Source organism: Lontra canadensis, unplaced genomic scaffold, assembly GCF_010015895.1.
Source record: "Lontra canadensis isolate GAN:19392208 unplaced genomic scaffold, GSC_riverotter_1.0 scaffold18, whole genome shotgun sequence".
NCBI classification, from domain to species: domain Eukaryota; kingdom Metazoa; phylum Chordata; class Mammalia; order Carnivora; family Mustelidae; genus Lontra; species Lontra canadensis.
This window is the reverse complement of record NW_022631012.1, coordinates 8,850,789-8,875,913: the sequence shown is the minus strand read 5'-3', so window position 1 is coordinate 8,875,913 and position 25,125 is coordinate 8,850,789. Positions and strand designations below refer to the sequence as shown.

The 25,125-nt window shown below is 48.7% G+C and overlaps 1 protein-coding gene across 4 annotated transcripts in view; it reads left to right on the top strand.

Annotated features, from left to right (window-relative positions):
- The window catches only part of NRP2 (neuropilin 2), a 111,371-nt gene that overhangs the window by 77,481 nt on the left and 8,765 nt on the right, over positions 1 to 25,125 (top strand). Inside the window, exons 13-16 of one of the 4 annotated variants that reach the window (XM_032859991.1) lie at positions 3,238 to 3,500; positions 5,032 to 5,128; positions 6,268 to 6,288; positions 15,219 to 16,138. In XM_032859991.1, coding sequence (XP_032715882.1) covers positions 3,238 to 3,500; positions 5,032 to 5,128; positions 6,268 to 6,288; positions 15,219 to 15,499 — 662 coding nt within the window. In that variant the 3' untranslated portion in view covers positions 15,500 to 16,138. Of the gene's footprint in view, positions 1 to 3,237; positions 3,501 to 5,031; positions 5,129 to 6,267; positions 6,304 to 15,218; positions 16,139 to 25,125 lie in introns of those variants that run through there. The other 3 variants (XM_032859990.1, XM_032859989.1, XM_032859988.1) reach the window with 3 other exon arrangements.

Here is a 25,125-nt window from a genome sequence, read left to right as displayed (position 1 = left end):
CCTAGCACTTAGCAGACAAGTGGGGCACAGATGATTTAACTGAGTGAAATTCAGAGGCCCGCTTGTCTTGAGATTCTGCAAACTAGTGGATTAGCTTAGATGTCAGCACTGAATTATGATCCTTCAGCTGCTCGTGCTTAGCACGCCACCAGCATTAACTCCCCAGTCTTCCCGTGGTCCTTTAAATCATGCGGAGCGATTATGGTCTTATTGTGAGAGCGAGAGCAGGGGTGGGGCAAGGAGGGGGCCGGCTGGGGTCCGGGTTCGGCAGCCTGGGAGACCTTTGGCCTGATGGGGCCCGAAGTTTTAGCCACAGGATGGTTAAATGGAAAGACCCGGATAAGATCCAGCCAGCGCGGCTCTCTCCACCTCCACACACATTTTACTTACTAAATTCTAACCATTATGCTACGAATCCCCTGCCGCTTAAGAATGTAAATTCACACAAGTGACAGTATTTCTGCCAAGCAATTTTCAAGCAGCAAGTGGGTCTTATTTGTGAAACTGTGAAGGAAGAAGGCTGAATAATAAGTCTCTGAAATCTGGTTTCCTTTCGATCTGAGGTGGAAGCAGTCAGGGCTTGGAAATTACTGGAGCACGGGAGCGTCTTGGGGGAGGGATGGGGGTTCTCACTGGTGGCCCCACGTGCATCCCCAGGTCACCCTGTTGTTATCAGCTCACCTCACCTTTGAAAGGGCTGTTGGTTCAGGACAGTGGGAGGGAATTGTGAAGAGATGATCTGAATCTGGGATTACCAAAGGCTAGCTGACTCTCCCTCTGTTCTTGGGTCTTGAGAGAATATCGAGCCTCGGATGTTTCCTTCATCTGTGGGTTTGCCAGTCATTCATCTGTGGGATTAAACTTTTCTTGAGTTGTGACATACACAGGGAGAAGGAGCAGAGTATTAACCCTTACATGTGTAAGCCTGGGATTCTGTCATCTAACTGGAGCCATGGGAAAGACACCCACGAAACGGTTAAATTACAGTGCAAGGCTGTGTGTGGGTGGTTACCTGCTGAAACGCATGAGAAATGGCCTCAATCTTTTTAAAAATAAGGTAAGATCAGTGGTGCAGTCGGTAAATGCTTGAGTTGTGGAGAGAAAAGAGGCGGTAGCTGGAATGTGCCAGAATGGGTTGGAGAAGAATTGGCAAAAGAGGTGGGAGAGGTAGAGTTGGTGGGGGGTGGGCTGGCAGGAAGGAGACGTGGAAGCAGGGGCAGGTGTCGGGGGTGGAGCCCAGTTTGCCTTGAATAGACAGTGACCGATTGCCTGCACGCTGGGAGGGCACCTGGGCATAGCTGAAGTGAAGACCCCACTTCTGGGAGGCGGAAAATCCGACGTCAGGTCCAGCTGTGCACCTCACCACCCTCTCCACGTTGGATGAGCCCCTTGAACTTTACTGACCTCCGTCTCTCCGTATTGTACAAATAACAGTCAGAAGATAGGGCTCTCAAAGGCATTTAGGAAGGATTAGACGAAACAATGCTCGTGAACGCGCTTTGGAAACCTGCAAAGCATTCTGCAAATATGACTTATTATTATTAATAACGGTAGTAATAAGATCTGATAGGAGAAGGCGTAGGTTTGGAAGATCTTGGAGCTGTCTGGTTGCGGCCCCCGTGTCTCCTCCCTTGGCAGATCACCGCCTTCGAAATTTTTTGCTGTGGACCGCTGCTTAGTTATCTGCGCTGACTCTGGCCTTGAAGGGCTCTCCTGGGCTGGGGTATTAGACGTGTGGTTCTGGATGGTTAAGGAGACAAACCGCAATCCCAACTATGCATCCTGAACTGGTCCGATTTGACTGCAAGGGAGGGTAGCTTTTGGTGCAGTAATCCTAGGGAATCTAACTGGAGAGGCTTGGGGGGGCAGGAAGGAGGGAGAGAGATGGCTGTGGGAAGGAAGGAAGGAGAGGTTTGGGGGCCAGTGATGGGAGGACGGCGACACGTTCCTTCTTGCTCAAACAATGATGTCAGCCGGGGCGGCAACAGCGAACCGCTGGTCTAGAGAATAACCCTGTTGATTTGGGGCTCTGGGGTCCTTGCCTGCTCTCCCCTAACAAGCCCAGGATGTTCACAGTCCCTGGTGAATAAGAAAGCTGGGTTCACACGTCTCAGATGAAGGGGATTCTAAAGTGTTTGAGGGGCTGGCTGTGTGGTGTGAACGTGCCCCCGCCACCTCGTGGAAGAGTTCAGCCTAGGAGGTTTCGGGGCCAGAGGAGGTAGTGAGATCGTCAAACGCCACCCTGTGTTCTGCACAAGAGGCCGGAATGCTCCTGTGCCTGTTGGGTTTGCAGGGACAGGCCCCGATACCCTGTCTGCAGGGGACGCGGTCTGCAAATGGCAACAAGACCTCCATCGTCTGCGCAGGGTCTGATGTATTTGCAAAGTAACCAGCCATAAGGCCCATCCTCCCAGCATTGGGGGTGTGAAACCTTGATTTCCCACCCAGCATATATTGTCTATTAAACACATAGCCTTCGTGAGTGACGATGACTGCGCCCGTTCTCGGCGGAGCTCTGTTTGCCTCGCTTTCTGAAAAGGGCCAGTTCTGGCCTCCTTGGCCCAGACAGGGAAGGAAGTAGAGTGTCCAGCCGCCCTGGCTTTAACCCCACCCCACCACAGCCAGCATCCCTTCCGCTTTAGGTTGATGCTGGCTTCTGACAGTCACTAGAGCCCAGGTACCTCCTAGTGGCACGGGTAGAGACAGACTGTTTTAAATGTCTTCCATTTGGACAGTGCCCAGCCGAGACGACAAAGGCTTGAAGCACAAGTCGCCTGGCCGGGATCTTCCACAGGTCTCGCAGCCGCCTCGCCCCCTTATAATCTAGTCCATTAGGCGGCATCGGTCCTTTGGGTGAGCCAATGGCGAATAAGACGCGGGTCTGGCATCTTCGAATCTGGGGGGGAAGACAGACACAGACACTGCCAGCCAAGACGGAAGGCCAACCGCACCAAGTGCCATCTGCAGACAAGACAGAGAAAGTGATATGGAGAAACGGGCAGGAAAGACCAACCCGACATAAAGGCTCCCAAAGAGGCTTCAAAAGGAAATCGCTTTTGAGCCAAGCTCGGAAAGAGCCTTGAGAAGGAAGCACGGGGCCTGGAGAACAAGGACATGAATAAACAAGAGCTCAACCCCCAAACTCCAGTTCTGGCTTTCCCGGGGCGGGAGGGCACGGCCTCAAACTGGTCTCTCTCCCCAGTGTTCACCGGGACCCTCTGGGTTTCTTTCCTACAGATGACAGGAATTTCTTGCGGCTGCAGAGCGACGGCCGGAGAGAGGGCCAGTACGCACGGCTCATCAGCCCTCCCGTGCACCTGCCCCGAAGCCCCGTGTGCATGGAGTTCCAGTACCAAGCCACCGGTGGCCGCGGGGTGGCGCTGCAGGTGGTGCGCGAGGCCAGCCAGGAGAGCAAGCTCCTCTGGGTCATCCGCGAGGACCAGGGCGACGAGTGGAAACACGGGCGGATCATCTTGCCCAGCTATGACATGGAGTATCAGGTAGGGCGGTGATGGGCGGGGAGCAGGTACAGAGATCCAGGGGAATCTTTGTGATCCAGATTTCAAGATTTCCGAGGGCCGTGCCCATTCATCATTAGGGAACGTGGTTAAGCGCCGCTGTTTTCATTGTGTTCCTCACATTGCCATGGCAACTAAATGACACTCTTATTTGTTATTCAAAATGTGCCTATCTCTACACCCAGACTTGGTTCTTTGTTCCTCCTATTGCCTTTTATATTGCTGAAATCTTCCCAACAAATGTTTCTTCTCTCCAGTTTAGTTTAGATTGCTATCAGGTAGCCTGACAAAGGGGCCCAGAAGCCAGGGAAATAAACACACACCAGCCTCCACAAACAAGGCAGGAAGCCTGCCTAGCCCCCTCGTGCTCCAAGGAAAGGACAAAATCCTGCCAGACCCGCCCTGGGGCAGGTGGGCACATAGAAGGGGCCGCCGCTGTTTGCACTCAGTGGCCCACAGACCCGAAAGGCTCCTCAACAAGGGGTTCCTCTCCCCACAGCTGCAGGAGCTGGGCTCTGTTATCTCTGCCCCACAGAGCGAAAGACTGAGGCACAGATGGGTTTGCGCAGCTGTGGCTGAGGCTTGGGTAGGAGTAGGCGCACTGTGGAAGAGGTGACAGAACCAGCCAAGGCATTAACCTGCTCCTCCCCAGACAAGAAGCAGCAACAGATGGCTGGTGAGGCAGCCAACTGCTAGCTCAGCTTGCCAGAGGACATGTGCTCGTCTGCGGAGAGAACCGGGGAGGGTGAGCGTGAGGAATGATTGAAGACCACGGAGCCAAGGGCCTTCGGCCTGCAGCCTCCACTCGAGCTGGAGGTTGTAAGGGGTCCTGGGCTCCGCCCCACCCCGCCTGCATTCCCATTTATAAACCTCAGTGCGCTGTATTGCAAGGACCTGTTTGCATTTTTGTCTCACCCGCCAGATGGTGAGGTTCCCTGGGCAGAGGGTCCGTATGCTCAATTTTGTAACCATCCTTGCACCTGGCACATAGTAGGTGTTCAGGCAAGTATTGGTGAAGGAGAAAATCCTTTCCCTCCTCGTTGTAATAATGGAGGTATAAGACAACGTTATGCCAAAGGCAGTCCAAACCCAGCACACTGTGTATCTCACCTTACTCCCATCTGTTATGTCCTCTGAATTTCCAAATACCTGGATTGGGCATTTTGAAAGATTTATGGAAAAGAAAACTCAGACATGGCTAGGGACATTTCAACCCTCCTTTAAACATGTCTTGATTCTGGTCCTTTTAATCAGTACTTTCCAGTTACTGGACAACAATATCCACACCTTGTCATATATATTTTTAATCCCTTTAGATATGCATTTGATTCTTTTTAAATCAAGATTTCAAGTACTCTAGCCATGTGGTCAATAGATGTGTACCAGGTACAGTAACATACACACACACACACACACACACACACACACTTTAAGCTATGGTTAACAGAAAATTGGAAATCTTTGCATGGTTTGAACCTCAGTTAACCATGGCTCTTGTTCTCCTGGCTTCTAGATTGTGTTTGAGGGAGTCATAGGAAAAGGACGTTCAGGAGAAATTGCCATTGACGACATTCGGATAAGCACTGATGTCCCACTGGAGAACTGTATGGGTACGTGAATATCTGTCTCTTTGTGGGTCTTCCAAATAAGACACCAGGGGCAGGGATATATAAGAGGAGGCAGCACACCATTTTCAAACCCAGTTGAACCCAGTGGGAGAACAGCTACCGTCCATGCAGGAGGTGGGCTATGAATATCGTTGTATCTTAGGCTGCATTCGGGATGGGAGGGGTGTGAAACGAGGTGAAGTCTTCTATCTCCTGTTCCCATTCAGAAACAGACAAGCATTAAGTATACGGAGACTCAGGGTGCCAACACCCCATCATCAGACTCCAGCTTTTAGCAAAGAAAATGCTAGAGAATGAGAGCAGCTGCCAGTCAGAATTACATGCTGCAAGGGTTTGATGTTTTTAATGAAGCTTTCACTGGTGAGCTAAAATAGTACATATGTTATATCAGACTGATAACACGATTACCCACGTTGCTCCTGTACATGAATGAATTGCAGGGCAAATGATGGCAGGTGAGGTAAAATTTTAGTTTTCTTTGAAGCTAGTAGCTTCAACGCCCAGGATCCCAGAGCTGTAAGATTAAATACCGCAGGCCACGTGACCAGCACAGGAAGGACACCGTGATTGTCCCTTTGGACAGAAGTGCTGAGCAGACAGCCCACAGAAGATGCACACATCCACCCATCCAGACCATCTCCCAGAGCGCCATGGGCATTTCCAAAAGCAAGAGGGAATTCTGAGAAGGAACGGGACCTGCTCTACTCGGCAGAGTGACTGTGATCACTTTCTGAGTGCTTTTCTTGGCACATGGGTCCTGGATGTGTGTGTGCCCCATGATGTCAGAAGCAGCTGGGACCACCCCAGCCCCTTCAGGCCCCGGGCATCTACGTGTAATCCAGGCTCCGAGAAAGTAATCAGTGGTAAATGACTGATTACAATGCTTCAGAGACCCATTGCTCTATAAAGTCCTTTTTGTTCCAAAGCAACTTTAGGGCTCTCCCCCTGCCCCTGCCAACCCCTGTGATGCTGATGTGTTAGACACAATCTCAAGCATGAGGAGACATGGGGACACTTTTCATGGGGTATTACAAAAAATCATCTTCATTATACCTTAAACCTGCCCCATGACTTCTACCCCTTATCTAACTCAATATTTTTTTCTTTTTTTTTTCCTCCAGAACCCATCTCAGCTTTTGCAGGTGAGAATTTTAAAGGTAAAAAGAATATTTTGTTTTGCATGTCTTTTTCTTCCACCCATGTGATGTGAATTTGGTGTAGGGGAGGCACCTCCAAACTTGACAGATCTCTCAAGAGAAAACAGACGCCACACCTTCCCGCCACTAGGTGGCACCAACAACACCTGTAGATTCCAGGAAAGAGGATTGAGATCGTTACCGTCTCTTGTTTAATTAAAGTTTCGAAACCTATAATAGAGACAAATAGGTTACAGATAAACCTTTCAGCCTTGCATTGTCCAACGGGGAGCAATGAGGCTGAAAATGCATGAGCGGTGAGAAAGGAGAGGCTGTGGGAGAGACTGAACAACAACAAAAATCAGTAGTAAATTAAAAGTGAAATGAGGTGGCAATGATTTATTTTCGCCTGAAGATGGTTTCTTCCCAGCCGCAGGGCACCAAGGCAGCAGTCTCAATGAATCCGCAGTGAGGGACAGTGCGGGCAGTTTGGCGAGGGTAGAAAGTTAGGGAAAAGACACGAGGAGCGATGATCCTGCGGAGAAAAAGTTGCAGAATTCTGGAGCCAGTGTCCGGTGAAGGGAACAAGGAGGCACATTTGCTGGCTAGAGTTAGAGCATTTGAATACAGGCGTGAAAACCAGAACAGGACATTTTCTCCCTAGTAAAGAGCAGAGCAGAGAGAGAAGAATTGGGGATGCTGGCCTCATGGTCCGTCCGTGGGTGGTGGTTCCCCTCCTGCCCTCCTTGCTCTCCAGTGACTTGGCACCAGTGCAGTTCCCACCCAGCGGGCCAGTGCCGAGTGTCTAGAAGCCTGTCCGAGGGCTTCAGTTCTGTTGGCCGGGGTGGCAGACCACACGCCCACACTGCCTGTCACCTGACACCTGGGGTTTTTCATACAAACAGTTGCGAGACCTGCTGTGCCCTCTTCACCCCAGCTGGCCTTTACCCCAGAGGTGACAGCATTCCAGAGATAAGGGAAGTCATTTTTATATCTCAAGTCTAGACTCGTTATCTTCACTCTCATTAATCTGTCCAGCTCATGGCTAGAAAGAGACGAATTCCTGGTTTGCCACCTAGATGCGCTTTTGACTCCAAATCATCGCGCGTAATTTTCCACTCATCACCCTCTAAGACAATAGCTGCGGGGGGAGGAGGGGAGAGAGAGTGGCTGGAAAGAGAGTGACAGACCGACACAGAATACGATTTCTTGCTTTCTCCCCCCGTCCTTGGCTCCCCAGCGCCGCCCCCACTCCCCACGGCACCCTGGAAAGTAAGGAGTGTGTTCCTGGGCGTGGGCTGATGCTCTCGGTGCGTGAGATTTCTGTTCATGCGGGTCTGAGTGTGGGCAGGGCAGCTGAGTCGGAAGTGACTCACTTGGATCACAGTTGCTTTCAAGTTCTTGGAATTCCGGGACCCAAGGTAACGTCTCTGTGGGGCCAGTCAAGGCTGCTCACTAAGACTCCAAGCCCCCGGGAAGGCTGGCCAAAGACATCCAGGAGTGGCACAGACACTGTCGCATGCGAGCCGGCGTGTCTCGGTCCATGACTGACAAGTACAGGGGCTAAGTGCTTTGCTTCTTAAGAGAATCAACAAAGCAGGGCACATGTGCTCTCCTTGAGGCTGTGTTTACCGTGAGGCTTCACAGTCCAGTCATGTTCTCGTGCACAAAATATATAAATAAAATATCATCAGAGCCGCAGCGCTCACTTAGCCAAAATAAACTCGGGGCTTAGTGACTGGAAGGTAAGCATCTCCGGCGGGCTCCCGGTGGGCTGACTCCGGTGTTAAGCAAAAGCAGCTCCCGGTGGCATGGTCTGGCCCCTGGCTATTGCCTCTGGAGAGAGCGAGCATTCTGGAAGCAAGAAACCAAGTCCTGAGGGGCAGAGACTTGACCGAGGAACGTAAAGTCAAGGGCAGGATTGGAATTGAAAATAAGCAATTTCTATCACGTTGGCAAGTTGTACTTGGAACTCGGAGGCGGTAGCCAGGTGAACTCAGGGCCGGCCTTCTGTGGGGCCGAGGCCGCTTTGACCTCAGCATGCAGCTCTGTGTTTTGAATTCAAGCAAAGCCTTCTACCCAGGGTAACCATTTGCTCTGTCTAACCTTGTCAGTGACTGGCACAGCGCTCCTCTCCTGGTCAGCGGCAGCCCTGGTGGGGGTGTGGGTGTCCTGGGATGAAGTCAGTCTTTTCACTCAAAAAGGGAAACAAAGAGAAACCAGGTTTGGGCAGGCAGGATGTGGTTAGTTGATGGTGTAACACTAGTAACAATAGGCGGTTACATTGTTAGCACGGCTTTTTTTGAATCCAGGTTGTTTTTCTTTTCCATTATAAATTAAGCATGAGACAGAAGCAATCTCATTCTTTAGGAGAGACTGATGTGTACTAGGTAAATCTTTAAGGAAACGCAATAAAAGTGGCCTCTGGGCTGGGTCTTATGAGGAATATCTTGATCTTTTCTATTTGAAAGTGTCTTTCATTCTCTGCCTCTTACTCATTTCTTGCCATGAAACATTTTCTTTTTATTCCAATCACCTTGTGTTTTCTGCTTAGTGTGTATACTTTGATTGTAAACCAGGGTGTGAGTCCCTAATGATGAGAAACAAGCCTTAGAGAAAAAGAGAATGCGTAGGGAAGGAACAAGGAGGATGGAGAATGAATAAGCTTCGTTGTCATGTGATTTGTAAGAAGACTTTTGTTGTTGTTATGAGTCACATTTTAAACAATGTAGCCTGGGTGTGCATTTTTTTTTCTTCCTTTTTTTTTTTTTTTTTTAAGCAGCGGCTATAAACATAGTGCCGTCATGTATCTTTTTCTAAAATTTGAGCTTTAACAAATGAAAAAGAAAAGAAAAAACCAAAAAATGGTATAATTAAGATGATGGATTATTTCCTCTTAACCAGTACTTTCTTTTTCAATGAGAGAAAAAAGAAGAATAAAGAAGCCAGTAAAAATATGGCAAGCCCGTGGTCAGAGCTCTGTGGTTGTTAACCAGGTGGCTATTCTTAGTAGAATAGTAGAAGCCAGAGGTTTTGTTCACATTAGAGGCTGGGGACGTTGAACAACACAGGAGCAGAGAGATCGGGTTTGGTACCCTCCCCGTTAGAGACCCGTGGAAATCCCAGGCACGGGTGTACTCAGGACGGGCGGTTGTTATCGTGAAGGATTCAGAACCCGTGTGTCTACCACTGATGGATGATAAAAGGGACATCAGTATCTCTGATTAATGACTGTGAGTCTGGGTTTTATGTCTCAGACCAGTTCTGAGAGCCATAGGGCCCATCTCTGGGTTTCATTCTCCACAGTTCTGCTCCATTTTCCTCCAGCTGAAACCAGGAGAAAGTGAACATCTCAGTCTGTCTCCTGGGCAAAGAGGGGAGCCGTCTTACGAGAGAGAGACCCGTTCTGGGGTAGCGACAGAGCTGGCTGGGGTTTGCCTCGGGTTTTAGGTTCTGTTTCTTTGGTGCCAACTGGTCCATCTCTGCCAATTTCCATCACCATCTCTCCTCTTTTACCCCCATCCTCACTCCCCACGGACCGCCCCCCAGAGGCATCGCCAACTGACATAGTGTCCCCCATCCTAGGGCACAGGACCTGGGATTGGCCTCAAATTCCCGCTCTCCTTGGCTTCCCCGCTCTTCTCTCCTAGAAGCACTTCCAAGACGGGGTGCGGGATGAAAGGCAGAGAAGTATTCCTAGAGGCTGCCAGGGTTCCGGATAGGCAGCTGTGGTGTGTGATTCCTTCTCGTCGCCCCCCCGCTCCCCGACATCTCCAGCTGCCAGATTAAGGCTAGGTGTTGCTGAGCAAGGAAGCATGGAGATCAGATGTGTGTAAACCGCCTCGCTGCTTGGCTGCCATTGCTTGCCTGAGGGGACACTGAGGCATTCTCTGTGAGGTTCGCTCGTGCAAGCTGCCTCTCCTGTCACAGAGGGGTCTGACGCGCCCCTCCCCACGAGCTTGCCGTGCATGAAACGGCTGCCAACGTCAGTGTCTCTAAGGGGAGAAGAACAATTGTTTTTCACCGACTTTTCCTCTCTCCAAGAAGAGAGTGCCACCAAAGAGAAGTGTCTGCAACTCCAGACAGCCACAGATCTGAATTCAGAGGCATCTTGGAGAGGCGGTGGAGCTCAGTGCAGTGTCTGCTAGCCGCGTGGAGGCCTCCCGAGGACCCCCTGCCCCGCTCAGAAGGCAAACCGAGGAGTCCTTTCTCAGGGAAATTTTGTACTTTAGCATTCTTCTTCCAAACAGATCCCCTAGGCGTGACTACACTCTTCTACTGCCTTCTGCAAACCCTTCTAGAGCAGGCAACCCTTTTCTGTTTGTTTGTTTAATCTCACAAATTAAACAAGCCTTTTATCTGAAATACTCCTTCCCCAGCACCTCATTTTCAGCCTGGACAGAAAGGGCTCCGCAGAGAGGCCAGGCCTGAGTGGTTCTTAATCACTCTGAGCCTTTTTGTCCTTCTTCTGAGAGGGATGCCTCACCGTCCGTGTCCTTTGGAACGTTTCTTTGGGAGACCTGGGTGACTCCTCCAGGTCCAGAGGACATTTTGTAAATGTAGCTTGGAGAGATGCTTTCTCTTTACCATGATTCAGTGGCAACTTGACCGAGACCGTCCTCAGGCAGGTTCAGGTGGAAGTCGGGGACAGAGAGTGAGGGGACTACTTCTGTCCCTGCCCCGGGGCTTAGGACAGGGGTCTGTGTGATTCTTCGGTAGAAGGAGAGACACTCAGTGTGTTGGGCTCTGGGAGACTCTATCAGAGTAGCCCTAAACACTATGTAGTAAGGGTGGCTTTGGCCACAAAATTAAGCGATGGGCCAGAGAGGTTATCGGACCCCTGGGTTCCTGTATAAGCTGGGGCTCCGCTGCGCGTGCTTCTGCTCCTAACCCTGCTACATGTCAGCTCTGTGAACTTCCCCCAAGGACCCCGCACCCTCTCCATGTGCTCTTCTGTCCTCCCCCTCCATTTCCCTGCAGATGAAATCTGGGGAAAATCACTTTCCCTCTCCGATCCTCAGGTGTCCCATGTGGGGTCAGGAGGAATAAGCAAGGTGATTCGTGGGAGGCCCGCAGCCCCACACCCAGCCCCCAGAAAACGACCGCTCACTCCGGCTCCTCTTCCGGCACATTTCCCTGTGGTTCCTAATTCCGTAACCCTGTCTGCACAGTAAGAATGGAAGGGGCACTACCTACTGTGTCCTTTATCCACCTTAGTCTCCCCCTATGCATGGCTTCCTAGAATGTACTCTTTGTCACAATTCAAGTTCTTTGCCTTTGCGTTGCCCCCTCCTCTCCAGGGGGCTTAGGACTTCCGCAGATGGAAGCTTCCCCAACCTTGCAAGTACACTCGGCATTACTGTTTATGTATCTGCTTCTCATTATCTCACACAATGAGAAAGCTTTGTGGAGAATTAGAGGATGGTAATTCATGGAAAACAGTTAGCAGTTGAAAGCATGTTCCAATGGGGGGCGTGTTATGAGTAAGTGGGAAGAGTTAGTGCAATCAAAAGGAACATTCAGGTCAGCACGTGACCAGCTCTGGACAAGGCTAAAGTCTTAGCCGCACTCTTTCTCCCATGTTGGGGGACCAGTCCAGGCTCCTTTGTTGCAAAGCAATGGCCCAGTCACCCCATGTGACTGAGGGGACAACGGCGGCTGAAATAGAGCCACTCACCAACCTGGGGACCTGGTATGGGTGACATTTGTCTGAATGGGGCACCTTTTTTGCAACTTCACTAGAGGTGCAGTATGAGCCAGACAAATCTCTAGCACTTTCCAAGGATAGCTGTTATGTGAAATACCAGTGAGTCATTATTGTTTTCTGGGGAATCTAGATGTTGTTTCAGATACATTCCCCCCCCCCCATGCATCCATCCATCTGTCCATCTGCCCGACATTCGTTGGAATGCTGCTTTGTCAGGACGTTTAACCCCTATTGAGCTATCACCTTTCTTCTGTTTGGCAAAGCAGAGCCTTATAAGGTGTACAGCCCTCGGAGGCTGCAGCAAAGCCAGGTTCCAAACCCACGATCCACCTGCCTGTGTGAGCTGAGACCCTTTAGCTGGAGAATGTTCTGAGAAACTCTGGCTCCAACTGCGGGTCACCCAGAATCGCCTGGGGATGAGGGGGAATTGTGAAAGGGACCCTCTCTGTTTTCTAACTTCCTTAACACTAAAAACACGTGAGTTTGTCAGGTAGCATGTTCTCACATTTCTCCAAACAAATGTCCAAGGAAAACATCCATCGCTGTCCATAAAATGGCTTTTGTCATGAAAATTGTCTTCATGTTGATAATCTTGGGGGAGGGGAGCATTGGTAGGAAAGGGGAAGCGGGTGTGTCTTCCGGAGCAGAGCAGAACCCAGGCCAGAGGTCTAGCTCCGACCGACTGTGTAATCCCCATACTGGAAAGGATTTCCCCTTCCTCCAGTGGGCCCCCAGCTCCTCCACACTGTGCCCCAACATTGTCTGTATCACAAGAACCACTTTAGGAAGAGCATTAAGGCCCAGCCCTGGCACTCTGAATCTTGGGGGGAGGGGGTGTATTTAATGTCAAAAACCAACATTTCGGCTGAAGGAAAGCAAGCCTTCGAACCCGAGACGATGTGATTTGGAGGGAAGGTGGACAGTTGCGACTGTTTTCCGCTTGACAAAAATGTGCGCTCCCACCTTTGTGGTCTGGTTAGGTGCTTCAGGCAGGGAGTTGATCCCTGTGAGCAAATCACCTTCCTTTCCTCTCATTAGAGGAGGGCTCTCAATTTGGCACAAAACCGAAATCAGACACAAACCCAGGATGCCCTTTGGGGAGAGGGGGTTGGCACTGGGGAACTTTGGCCTGTCCCCACGTACTTTGTTGTTTCTTGTGCATTCTTCTGAGCCCACGTGAAAATCCAACGGCAGGATGGTTGCCAGGCAGCAGATACTCTTGGTGACCTGAATAATGAGTTGACACCAGTTCACTGTGGCTCACAAGCTGGCCATTTCAAGGAGCTGTTTTCAGCGCCTTGCTTTCTGTTTCTACGCATAATTTTCAATATGGTCACAAAGATTGACAGAAGGGAGGGGAGGAGGGGAAGGGAGGGAGTTAAGGAGCTTTCTCAGCTGCAGTCGTGAAATTATAAGAAATGATTTGGGAATAAGGAAAAACAGCAGGTGGTCATGAAGAAGACAAGGTAGAAAGGGGAGAGTGGGGCTGTCGATGCGGCCACCGATGTGTCTATAGTGTGACACATCCCCGTCAAAGCTCTTCCAGTACAGGGGCACTCCTGAGGTCCCACCAACAGACCCCACACCTTAGCACAAGGGGAACCCTCCCACTGGGGGAGCCAGGGATTAAAGGCTGGGAGGGTGGGCAGGCTCCAAAAGATATTATAAGCAAAAGGTTCTCATTTCTGTCCCACTTCTGAGAAAACATCAGAAGGTCTGACCCACCCCTCAGCCATTCCCCAAATCAAAGAGAGGCGTTCTGGGGTTCAGGCTGAGGACTTGGCGGCACTGTCCCCCACATAGGAGTCTTCACCTCAGAATTCTGTCTTTTAGTCGCAAGCATTTGTAGAGTGCCTTCTTTGTGCGCACCTTGAGGTAATATTCAACAGGAGAGCGAGTTCTGCTTGAGGGGCTCCAGGTCTGGCGGGGGAGGTATGGAAATATAAATCCACCCTGGCTACATCTTGAGCAGAGAGATCCCCCCGCAGCATAGGACCAAGGATGGATGAAGAAGGCAGAAGCCCCTCCCAGCCGTGGCTCTCCCTGGGCGGGGGAATCCCAAGGATAGAGAGGATGCTTCTTTGTGGCCCCCACCAGTTGATGTAAGCAACGAGGGATGCAAGCTTTCACAGGTTAAGCATGCATCATTTTTCAGAAGTAAAGATCATGTCTGGTTTTGGCAGGCTCCAAAGCTCCTAGTCCCGTTCTGGGCCAGATTCTCATCTGATGTAAATCTTTGGGAGAATCAAGTTGTAGGACTGTTTTGCATCAAGTGGGACCCTAGCCAGTCTTTCCCCAGAGTTACCCTGGGCTTAAATCTGCTACATCATCTCCATGGCAACGAGAGGCCGGCCAGCGAATGTGGTTGCCTTCGAAATCCTCTTCTAGCTTCTCGTCCCTCCTGTCTTTTCCATGATTAAGAATGATCTCCCTCCCTTGGCTCTCACTCTCTCTCTCTCGTTATCTCTCTCTTATACCACTATCATTTATGCCCACATTTTTTTGTTGTTGTTGTTGTTGCAACGTCTTTCTAAGCAGGGTTCTAAGATCCTCTATCCAGTTTAAAAAAAAAAAAAAATGAAGATGCGTTAGTCATGGCCTGACAGTGATAACTGACCTGTTTAGACAAGACCAGGCTGATTTCGATGGGCATGGAAGCTTTGGCAAGCCAAAGTGGAACTCACCTTTAAGTCTAGCCAGCCTAATTAGGACATTGTCTAAGAATGCTGGCCAACCGGACCAAATATTCCCACTCGTTCAGAGAATCAGCCTTACGGAATCCCGGAACTCATTTCAGCATCATTTACTTGCGTGCGTTCACGTGTGGATGTATGTGTGTGAATTAGAACGCTTCTGGCCATGGGAGAGTAACTGTGGCTTAACAGAAAGAAGTAAAGAGCCTTGTACTCACGCAGCTCTTGGTTGACTCCCATACTTACCTACTTACTTGCTGTATGACCACTGTTTATTTAACCTCTCCGAGCCTCTGTTTAGACTTCATCTGCGAAATGGGTCTGACAGTACCTATCTCATACAGTTGTGAGAAGGAAATAATGTCAATCATTGGAAAGTGCTTGGCACGAGTGAATGCTCAGTACCATCTTATTCCCTTGTCCCCTTCCCCATCCACTCCAAAGCATGTATGTGTTTCTTTTTTTTTTTTTTAATTAAGTTTTGATCAGTCTGCATGCTCTCAGCCTAGCAACACTCTTCTGTGTCTCTCCACCAGGGGGCACCCTCCTACCAGGGACCGAGCCCACAGTGGACACGGTGCCCGTGCAGCCCATCCCAGCCTACTGGTATTACGTAATGGCCACCGGGGGCGCCCTGCTGGTGCTGGTCTCCGTCGCCCTGGCCCTGGTGCTCCACTACCACCGGTTCCGCTATGCGGCCAAGAAGACCGATCACTCCATCACCTACAAAACCTCCCACTACACCAACGGGGCCCCTCTGGCGGTGGAGCCCACCTTAACCATTAAACTAGAGCAAGACCGCGGCTCGCACTGCTGAGGCCGAAGCAAAGGACAGCACCCAAAACAAACGAGAAAGACTGCAAACACGTTGCCTCGATTTTGCACTTTTTTCTCCTCGCCTAGTCTCTGTGTGAACTCTCAGACATCTCTCTCTCTCTCTTTCTCTCTCTCTCGGGGCCCAAGCCCTGTGAGCTTTTATTCATCCTGACCATTGTCCTCGGGTTCTTTTTTTTTTTTTTCTTTTCACTGATTCCAAACCAACCACCCCCAACTCTAATGCTGCATCTTGGACTATGAGAAGAGACACACCCCTCAGCCCTTCACAACTGAAGGCTCAGCTGGTTTTCTTCCCGAGACTGGCTCCCCGTTTCTTCCCCTTGCCTTATCCCCTACCTCCTCTCGGTGGGCAGTCTGCCAGGAGACTCGAGAGGAAACCTGGCTGTGTGTGTTTGTACATAGTATACATTTGCGTGTGAATATCTGTGTGTGTGGCTGGGGGGGTTGTGGGTGTGAGAGAGAGACTGGTTCATTGTGGGGGGGTATTGTGTGGGTGTGTTCAGAGAGGACCCCCTTTAATTCTTGTGTTATTTCTCCAGGGGGTACATGTTACAAGAAAATAATATACTGAACTAGTTTTGTTTACTTGGAGAAGAGATTGAAGCTTTTTGTTGCCTTATCTAGCTCTGGCTGGGTTTCTGTTGGCTACCATTGTCATCTCCGGGTACCTAAAAAGCTAGAGGCCACATGAGATGAAATGTGGCCCCTCCCATCCCTGTCCCTTTCCCAACCCATCTGACCCAAGAGGAAAGTTCCCCCAACGCTCTTAGACATGACCCCTCGTCGTGTCTCCTGGAGTCTTTGAAGTAGCAAGAGAGCAGCCGTCGGGGGTGTGCGGAACCATCTCTGCTTCCAGCCCTGAAGCAAATCTGTCTCATGTTGCCTTATGAAAGAGAAGCTCATAATGAATGTTTAGCTTTTATCAGTTAAGTCCAATCTTGGAATAAGTCATAAAGAATAACAGATCGGAGACTGGCGTAGGAAAAGCAGTAGTCTGTTTGATGTTGGGAGCAGGAGGTGGCGGAGAGAAGGGAGGAGAAGGACAGAAGTGTGGTCCCTTAAAAGTGTCCTCACTCCGGGAATAGGGGAGGGGGTTATCGTGCCCGAGACTCGGGATGGAATTGAGGAAGAAGGTGAAAAACCATATTCTTTGGTGTTCTGTTGGTCCTTGTAACAGCCTTTGTAAAATATGGGGGAAAAGGGATCCTTTGATTTCCTTTCGTGGTGTTAACGTGTGCCTGAATCTAGAGCCTCTAAAACGTAAGACTGTCCACCTGATGTATTTAAATATTTTGAGAATATAAAAAAGTAATCTTTTTTCTTCATGTGTCAATATGCTACCCCTTAAAGCATTCGTAGCATCTGGCAAATACACCCTCGTAGGCTGGCCTGGCATTTCCAGATGTTGCTGCATCGGGAGAGGATATAATGAAAATAAATCTGTTGCTGCCCATGTGTCTTCTCTAAACCACGCAGGGGGAGGGATGTTGGAGATAAATTGCCTAATGATACTGTGCAAAGGATAGACTCGATCATGAAATCCGTTTCATTGATAGAAAATGCATATTGTAATGAGACGCTCAGCCCTGGGGGTGTTGATTTCTCCCCTTCCTGCTAGGAATCCACTAGGGAAGGATAAGATTCTCTCCAAAGATGGTTGCCTGGGCTGAAAGCCTCCAGGTACCTTCTGAGAACAAAATATTAATTTTTTTTGGCTGTTTGGGAGAGAGAGAGACTTTTAGCATTCTTTCAGAATATACTGGCAGACCCCTCCAGCACACACTCACTTTCGCATCTGGTTTGTTTCATCCTCCCGAAAGAAAGGTGCTCTCCCACTCTTATTCTATTTCAAAGAGCTACTCTGTCTCAACCACAGCAGCCCTGCCAAGAAAAGAAAAGATGAAAGGCTAGAGCCTGAGCTACCTTGAGATTTCAAGTGTCTTACCCCAGCCGAAGATGGAAAAAGAAGCCAGGAGAAAGGGGAGGGGCAAGGGCCCCGCATACCGGGTGATGGATTCCATGCCAGTCACTAAGGGCTTTTTATCTCAGGTGTCCATATCCAGTTGTGTGTTTGGGGCCAGGCGTTCCCTTGAAATGATTGACATCCCTACAGGCACCCCATGGAGGCACGGTGTCAGAAAATTACACCTGGAAAATCCAGCCAGTGTAGCAACTGTCTGAGTAACTATATACCCTTGAGGATTTCCCTTCTTTAAAAGAAGATGACAACAGCTTTGTGCATTTGCTGTGTGTTTATCTGATGCCCCGTGTGGCATCATCTTTATGTACACGCCATAGCTGAAAACATGAGACTGCTCAAGTCTGTGAATCCCATGATGCAGTTCAGCTGGGGATGTCACCTCTCTCTCTCTCTCTCTGGCCCAGCAACTTCCATAGTATTATCCAGGTACTATGCTCCAAGGGCAGCTCTTCTATAAAATCACGCTTCGCAGCTTTAGAAAGCAAAATTCTGTATTTCATAGAGGGGAAAGGATCACTCTCTTCTAAGAAAAATTGACTGGACAGGTGAATGCATGCTTGCATGTGATTAGAGTTGCTTCTCAGAAGACAAAGAGGTGATAGCAACTATTAAAATATGAATGAATGAATGAATGAATGAATGAATGAATGAATTGAAGGTCTAGCTTGGGCTGGTAATGTTTTTGCCTTAGTAGAGGTTCCCTATCAACAGCTCCAGGAGGGAAACCTTTATCTCTGGGGTAAAAAAAAAAAAAAAGCCTTCCTTGGTATGCTAATAATTGCTATCCCCCTAATACCTGGTGAAGGCATCAAAAAGAAAAGAAAATCATAGCATTGGCATTGGCAAAACAGGACACTGAAAATAAAGTGAAATTGTCTTTTCCCTTATCCCACATTTTTGGGATTAAAGCCAGAATAAGATAGGAAATCCAATAGTATTTCCAACATTGATACCCCATCTTTAAAAGACCCTGTCTTGAAAAATGAAACTAGCAGGCAAGCAAACACCTGAATAATTGAAAATTACCAAAGAACAATGACAAAACAAGAAAACTTAAAGATTTTTACTTCCTATTCTTATTCCCTCTTCCTAGAACTGTGACATCTCCCGCATTGCTCAGTTGCCTGTGTGTCAAAATAACTTGTGGACATTGGAAACTATTTGAAAATGTATTGTGTGGAATGTAATAAAATGATGATATTTTTATACAAACATCTGGGCTTTTTTTTCCCTTTTGCCTCGGAGAACAAAGTTGAAATGTAGACTTTGAACAAACTGATGTTTCCCAAGTTTGCATATCACCTCCTGAGCTACAGGGCACTGCTGTGGGAGGTAGGTGGGTTTTCTCCTTGAGGCTGAATGCCAGCTTTTTCTTCTTTCATTTTTATTACTGCTTGTTAGGAGTTTTATCCAATTTGTGCAGCTGAGCCAACTTTTATGATTGGTGTGGGATTTTGCAAAAGTTGCTAAGTGCTAAATTGCCCAGTGTGATTCCACAGAATTTCTCTTGATGGCAAATCCCTGGGGATTGGACTCTCCTTTCAAGGGACCCCAGGGGGATTGGGACCGGGGGAGCTGAATCATGTACTTGGCCCTACGGAGACAGATAGCTTCCTTTGGAGAAGAAGCGGCAACATCATACCCCTCGCCTACCAAATTATTTCTTCCGTGGGGATGTGGATCTCCAGTTTATGAGCACTTTCCCAGACAAAATGGGAACTTGTGGCATGTTCAAGGCTCCAAAATCTTCCAGACTTCCTTTTGGAGCAAGTAATAAAGATGATTACATGATGACTATGAACCTGGAACCATGAAGCTGGGACAGTTTGTAAGAGGAACTTTCTATAAAAACTTTGAGAGGGGCTTGGGGAAACTTACTTGAAAAGCCAGATTATGTTGACATGTATTTTTCTTTAGTTCTCCTTTCTGGGAAGTTAGTGATTAGTTATATAAAATATTTCTATCAGTGGGGGTTGAGGGCGAGAAATGTAGGAAATACCACCTCCCGGCTCTTTAATGCTTCTAAATGGTGATCCAGAAGAAGTCGTAGAAGGCTTTTCCACCAGCCCTGATTCATGGGGTGTATTAAGAGCATTCTCTCAACCCAGGAGCCTTCCTCGGGGGTCCAAGAATGATCCTCAAATGTCCTAAGGAACAAGACATGTCCGGAAGACCCTATTTCCAGCACAGCCCTGTTTTTCCGTCTCAAAACCTAGATCCAGGAAGGAGTATTTTTATTTTATTTTATTTTTTTTTTTTTTTACATCTGTAATCCTGTCCAAGTGCTACAGAAAGGAAGCAGGCTTTGGGTTTTCAAATCTTACAGGATGCTCTATTCACACAGATGGCTCAGTATAAACGTTGCTATCTGTCCTCTGCAGGAGGAAAGAGTAGAATGCCCAAGCATTGTTTGTTACTCTAATGACAAAGCATAATTACCTTTTTGTCTAAATAACCCTTGGCTTTCCTTAAAGCCATTTGTTCCCATTAGTAAAAGATCAACAGAAAGCATCTCAAAAGTGTTTATTTCAGGCAAAGACCCAGGCTCAGTCAACATTTTCTGGAGCTCCGGGACCAAATTTGCCAGCCTAAATTAAACTAACCATCACTTACACTTCATTAGCGTTACCTATTTTGGAACCACCTTTGAGCATTTCATCGTTGCTCTTCTTGTTTTGGTTCTAGTCCCAAGGCTTATTCTAGAAGTATTCTCTCTTCCCCAAAAGGGCAAAAGACCGTTAGGACTCTAATCTCAGGCGTCAAACACGGTGCTGTTATCACTGTGGTATTTCAGACTGAGCCCAAGCATAAACGTTACAGAAATTGTGTTTCCATGGATCATAAATACCAGATGTCAAGGCCCAGTATGTCTCTTCTGGCTCCTACCTGGCCCTTTATGATGGTTTAAATGTGTGGTCTCGCTGTTGAAGCAAGACATCAGCCTCCCGGCCCAGATCACCCAAGCCTGGCCAATCTGTTCCTCTCCCTCACCCCTGCTCACTGCCTTTGCAGCTGCTTTACACAAACACTGTGGCCTTTCTATAATCTTTGATGAGAAGAGTTTCATTTTTAAGTTTGATTTGTCTGCGTGGCAGGCTACCCATCCGAGCTGGACTGCAGGTCCGTAGGTGCGTCTTACTTTCTCTCTGTAATTGTGCACGTCGCTGGGGCTCTCACGGCGTAATTTGCCTTTCATCCACTTCAGTGATGGCCCAAAGAAAACACAGAACAAATCCAGCCAGAGCAAAAGGAGGGGAGAGGGGGATGCCAGCTGATGGTCTTACAATCGGCAGGAAAAAGAATCGCCTTACATAAATAAATTAAAAGCTAGAATAGTGTAGGATTTAATTAAGCCTGACAGAGATCAGGCGCACTGCGGTATGTCTGGAGGTGAGATCGAATCAGAAACCTGCGCCCTTAAAAGGTGTCAGGCCACATGCCGCAGCCAGAGCACGTTTGCACTAACTGTCGGGGGTGGGGGTCCATTTGGCCCCAGACCCAAGCCCTGGAGAGACATGAAATCTGGAGAATCGCCAAAAAACAAAACCCCTTTGAGCAGAGTACAACCCCACGAAGAAGCTAGGTGCTTCCGGGCCCTAGCCCAGTGGGCAGAAGACCCAGAATTATCCTACTGTCTTCCGGGTAAAATGATGGTTCTTAGGTTTTGCTATCACTGACCTCCAAGAGCCCCCCAAAAACCTAAAGGCCAACAGGTGTTGGACCTAGAAATAGGAAAGACTGAAAAGTCAACAGCGGACATTCCAGAAGCAGACCGGGTGTTGAGTAGGAAAACATCTTGTCTTGGAGGCTTACGACCAGAGTGGTTATTGATCCTGAAAGAAGTTGCTGGGGAGATTTTAGCATAATAACTGGCTGGGTTTCTCCCTCTCTCTGTCTTTTCTTAACTTACAAGTTATATACAGCTATATCCTGGAAACATGCTATAACACAGAAGCAGAAGTCCATTTCTCTGCTAACCAGTCTCTCTCTCTTCTCCAAAGAGAGTAATCGCAACAAACAGTTTGAGGTGTCTCTTCCCAGGCCTTGTTTTCTACCGTCACGGACGTGTATGTTTGTGTCCAGCTATGGGGTTTGGTTGGGTTGGGGTCTGGTTTTGTCTTGCGTAAATGGTACCGCAGCATTTCCTCCTTTGTCCGACAGCCTTCTTCCTTTCCTTTAACAAAATCTTGACAATACTTCAGTCTACACCGCCACACTTACCCCATCCTTCTTAGCTCTTATGTAACATCCCATATTGTGTCAATGTACCATAGTTTATTAACTGCTCCCCTACTGGTGGGCTGTGTCTAGTTCACTTTTTTCCTATTATAAACAACCCCGCGATGAACATCTTTGAGGTTGCCTCTTTGTGCACGCTTCTCTCCGACAGAATTTCTGGGTCAAATGGTGTGCCTAGGTTCATTTTAAGGGATGCTACAAATGGTCAAGGCTTACCTTTTATGGCGCACCCATCCCCATGTGTGAGATAGTGGATCTCTAGTGGACATCCTGGGCTCTGTCCCCTGCCACATCTGCACAGACTGTGTAATTTCTGTGACTATCTCTCTCCCCAGAAGTGGGTGGAGGGTTTGCAAAGAAGACTTGACATAGTTTTAACTGCAGGGAATTTTAATTGTGGGGTTTTTGTTTTCGTTTTTCTCAAAACCTGTCCATCTGCGGAGAACGTGGGCCTGGCTGCACGTGGCAGTTCACTGGAGCTGTGGCTGCCGGGGCACAGGCGTTCATCCCTTCCCTGGCTCCTGTAGCCAGAGCCCTGTTCTCCATGATTAATGAGTTCCACTTGGTTTCTTCAAAGAGGGACTGTGCTGCGCCTTGCTCTTATTTATTTATGTTTTCTACTAAAAAATTCATGTAAAAAACATCCTTTAAGGTCAGTGCACCATATTGTGCTGCAGACTAAAACATTCCAGCCGCCACAAGCAGGCCCACATGCCGACAGAGAGCCTCCAGGCCTTGAGGCCATAGGACCAAAGCCCCCGCCCTGGCCCTGAGCAGAGCAGGCATTCTGGGCCGAAAGGTGGTGTCCGCCTTTCTTCCAAGGAGGTTCGGGGCTGATGTGACCCAAGGAAAGTCACCGGGAGGGGAAGTGGTTCTCCAGTAGGAGGTTTATATAGGCAGGCTAGCTGCTGGCCCCAAATGGCTCCAGCAAGGAGGGACAAGTGGAAGAGAAGCCAAGGGGCCTGTTTGTTCAAAACACCATTTCTTCCAAGAGTGCCACCCTTTTTCTACTATGCACTAAGACAAAGGGTTTTAATAATAGGGCTTTGCCTCTGAGCATATCGGACACTGTCTACTGCCATATATGGTTTTATGGGCTTTTTTCTCTGACCTGCCAAAAAATCCAGGACTTTTGCCTCTTGGGCATGGGGTTCACGTGGGTAACTCAGGGTGGCTCAGGAGAGAGGGCAGCGTGAGCAGGAGGTATGGATGAGCTAGAGATACGTCACTGCAAACACACGTACACACGCGTGCACACACACCTTGTTTTGTCTTCTGATTGTGCAGAATTAAACTCTTTAAAGATCATTAACTAACATACCCCTAAGCAAGGGCTCCGATGCAGAACAGGGATGATAGGATACCATGTCTCGGCTTTCAGCAAGCCGAGGACCGGAGTTCTCTGAATTGCTAGAGAGCGGCGGCTACAGTAATGATGGGTGGAGAGAAAGCTTTGAGCCAGAGGTGGCCTTGACCAAAGTCCTCTTCTCAGCCAGCCTGCTGGTTACTGAGGCTGCATTTCAGTAGAAGGTTAAAGAACCATTTTGTCCCTTTGTGTTTCCTCACTGCCACCAAGGGGCTGGGAGAAGGGGTATGAGGACCTCAGGGGCCTGTGTGGACGTCCCCATGGCTCGTTGCTCCTCATGGGCCGTTCTGGCAGCTGGCCCTGAGGTGGGGGCGGGGGGAGCATTAGGACCTAGACAGGGGCTGATGTGGGTTTAAAAGCATCTCCCCACTCTGCCCCCTGCCCCAGGGAACCTCATCAGCCTTGGCCAACTGTAGACCACACGAGGGTAAGCTCAATAATAGTGTTCATGGGAAGTCCAGGAGCACAGCACTGTCATCGTTGTCTGGCTTGGCAACTCCCGATAGCGCCACCATCCCCTCCCTCCTCTTTCCCCGACCAGGACCTGTCTCCCCCACTCCCCCCGCCTTTGTGCCAGATATTGGTCGTCTTCCACCTCCAGCCGCCCCTCTCTGCATCGTCCCCTCTCCCGGGGGCCCCTTCTCCTCTCCTCTGTCAGTCTCATACCATGACCAAGCCCTTTCCCAGAAAAGCATGGGGCAGATTCCCTCAAACAAAAGCTCGAGGGGCTGCTTTCCTCCGAGGAGTTGCATTCTTACTGGAGACCAAATTATTCTCTTACGTGATAATTACAGGCCCTGGTCACCCGCAGGCTGCTGGGGGCGATCACCCTCTGAATGGGTAGAGAGAGGTGATTTTATGGAACCGCTAACATCTGCTCACAGAGTTGCTCATTCTTACGTTCTGAGGGAGAGCCCAGCTTTTAAGTATAGCAAACTCCCCTGGTGGGATACGTAAGGTATCTTACTTACAAAATTATCACTTACAAAATACGAAGGGAAGCTTTAAGAAGACATCTTCTGTCGCATGGGGAGTGAATGCAGCTTTGTTTCCTCAATTCCATCCTCTCACTCACCCAGGTCATAGGGACCTACGCCACCTGAGGGCTGTTCCCAGGATGCACCTGTCCTGAGGGTCAGGACAGGAGGACAGGAGAAATGTCAAAGCCCACTGGGGGAGCTCTTTGAAAGGTGAAAATGTAAGACTTTTATCTCAGGGGGAAAAAAAAAGACTGGGGAGGAACGTCTCTACCCTGAAGTTTTATGGTTTCCTCACCTTCCCACTCTAAGAAGGTAACCAACAAAAGAAGAACCTCTTTCTTGTTCATATATCTGCTTAGAGTCATGAAGAATATCTCTGATTTTTCCAAGACCTAGGGTGAGAAGTTTCCAGAATTTTCCTCTGTCACCATAGCCGGGTTTTTCCAGCCTACACAATTGTGAATCCCATCTTCATTGCTAAATATTTCTCTGGCTGCATTTTTCTTATTTTCACACCATTGTTGGGGCTCAGTGGAGCCACTCTGGCCTCAGCTGCTCATCCGCCTCCACACTTGAAAATATTATTAGGTCATTTCACAGCCTTCTCATGTAGTGTTGGTATTTCAGTCCTTTTTAGTGTTTTCTCCTAGTTATTCAACTAAAAATAATAAAAAAAATAATGGCTAAAGTCAAATTCAGACTCCAGATATCTCAAACCGAGGCCCCCGGGTTTTCCATCTTGAAACCATTTGAAAACTCCAAAAGATATTTTTTTCCATGACTTTGCATAGAGTTGGCTATCAGCCCAAGAGATAAAAACCCATGATAAAGGATCTTCTGGTGATGTTTCTAAACTGAAGCCAAACCCAGCAAGGGATAAACAGCTCTCGAGTACCCTGACTCCCTAATAGAGGAGCTTTGGCAAAGTTTTCATCAACATCTGAACCCTTGGCTCCTTGGAGCAACTGGGGATGAACACACTGAATTAGGGAAATTAAGTGTGGTGGGGTGAGGGGAGCAGCAGCCAATACCAAATGTTA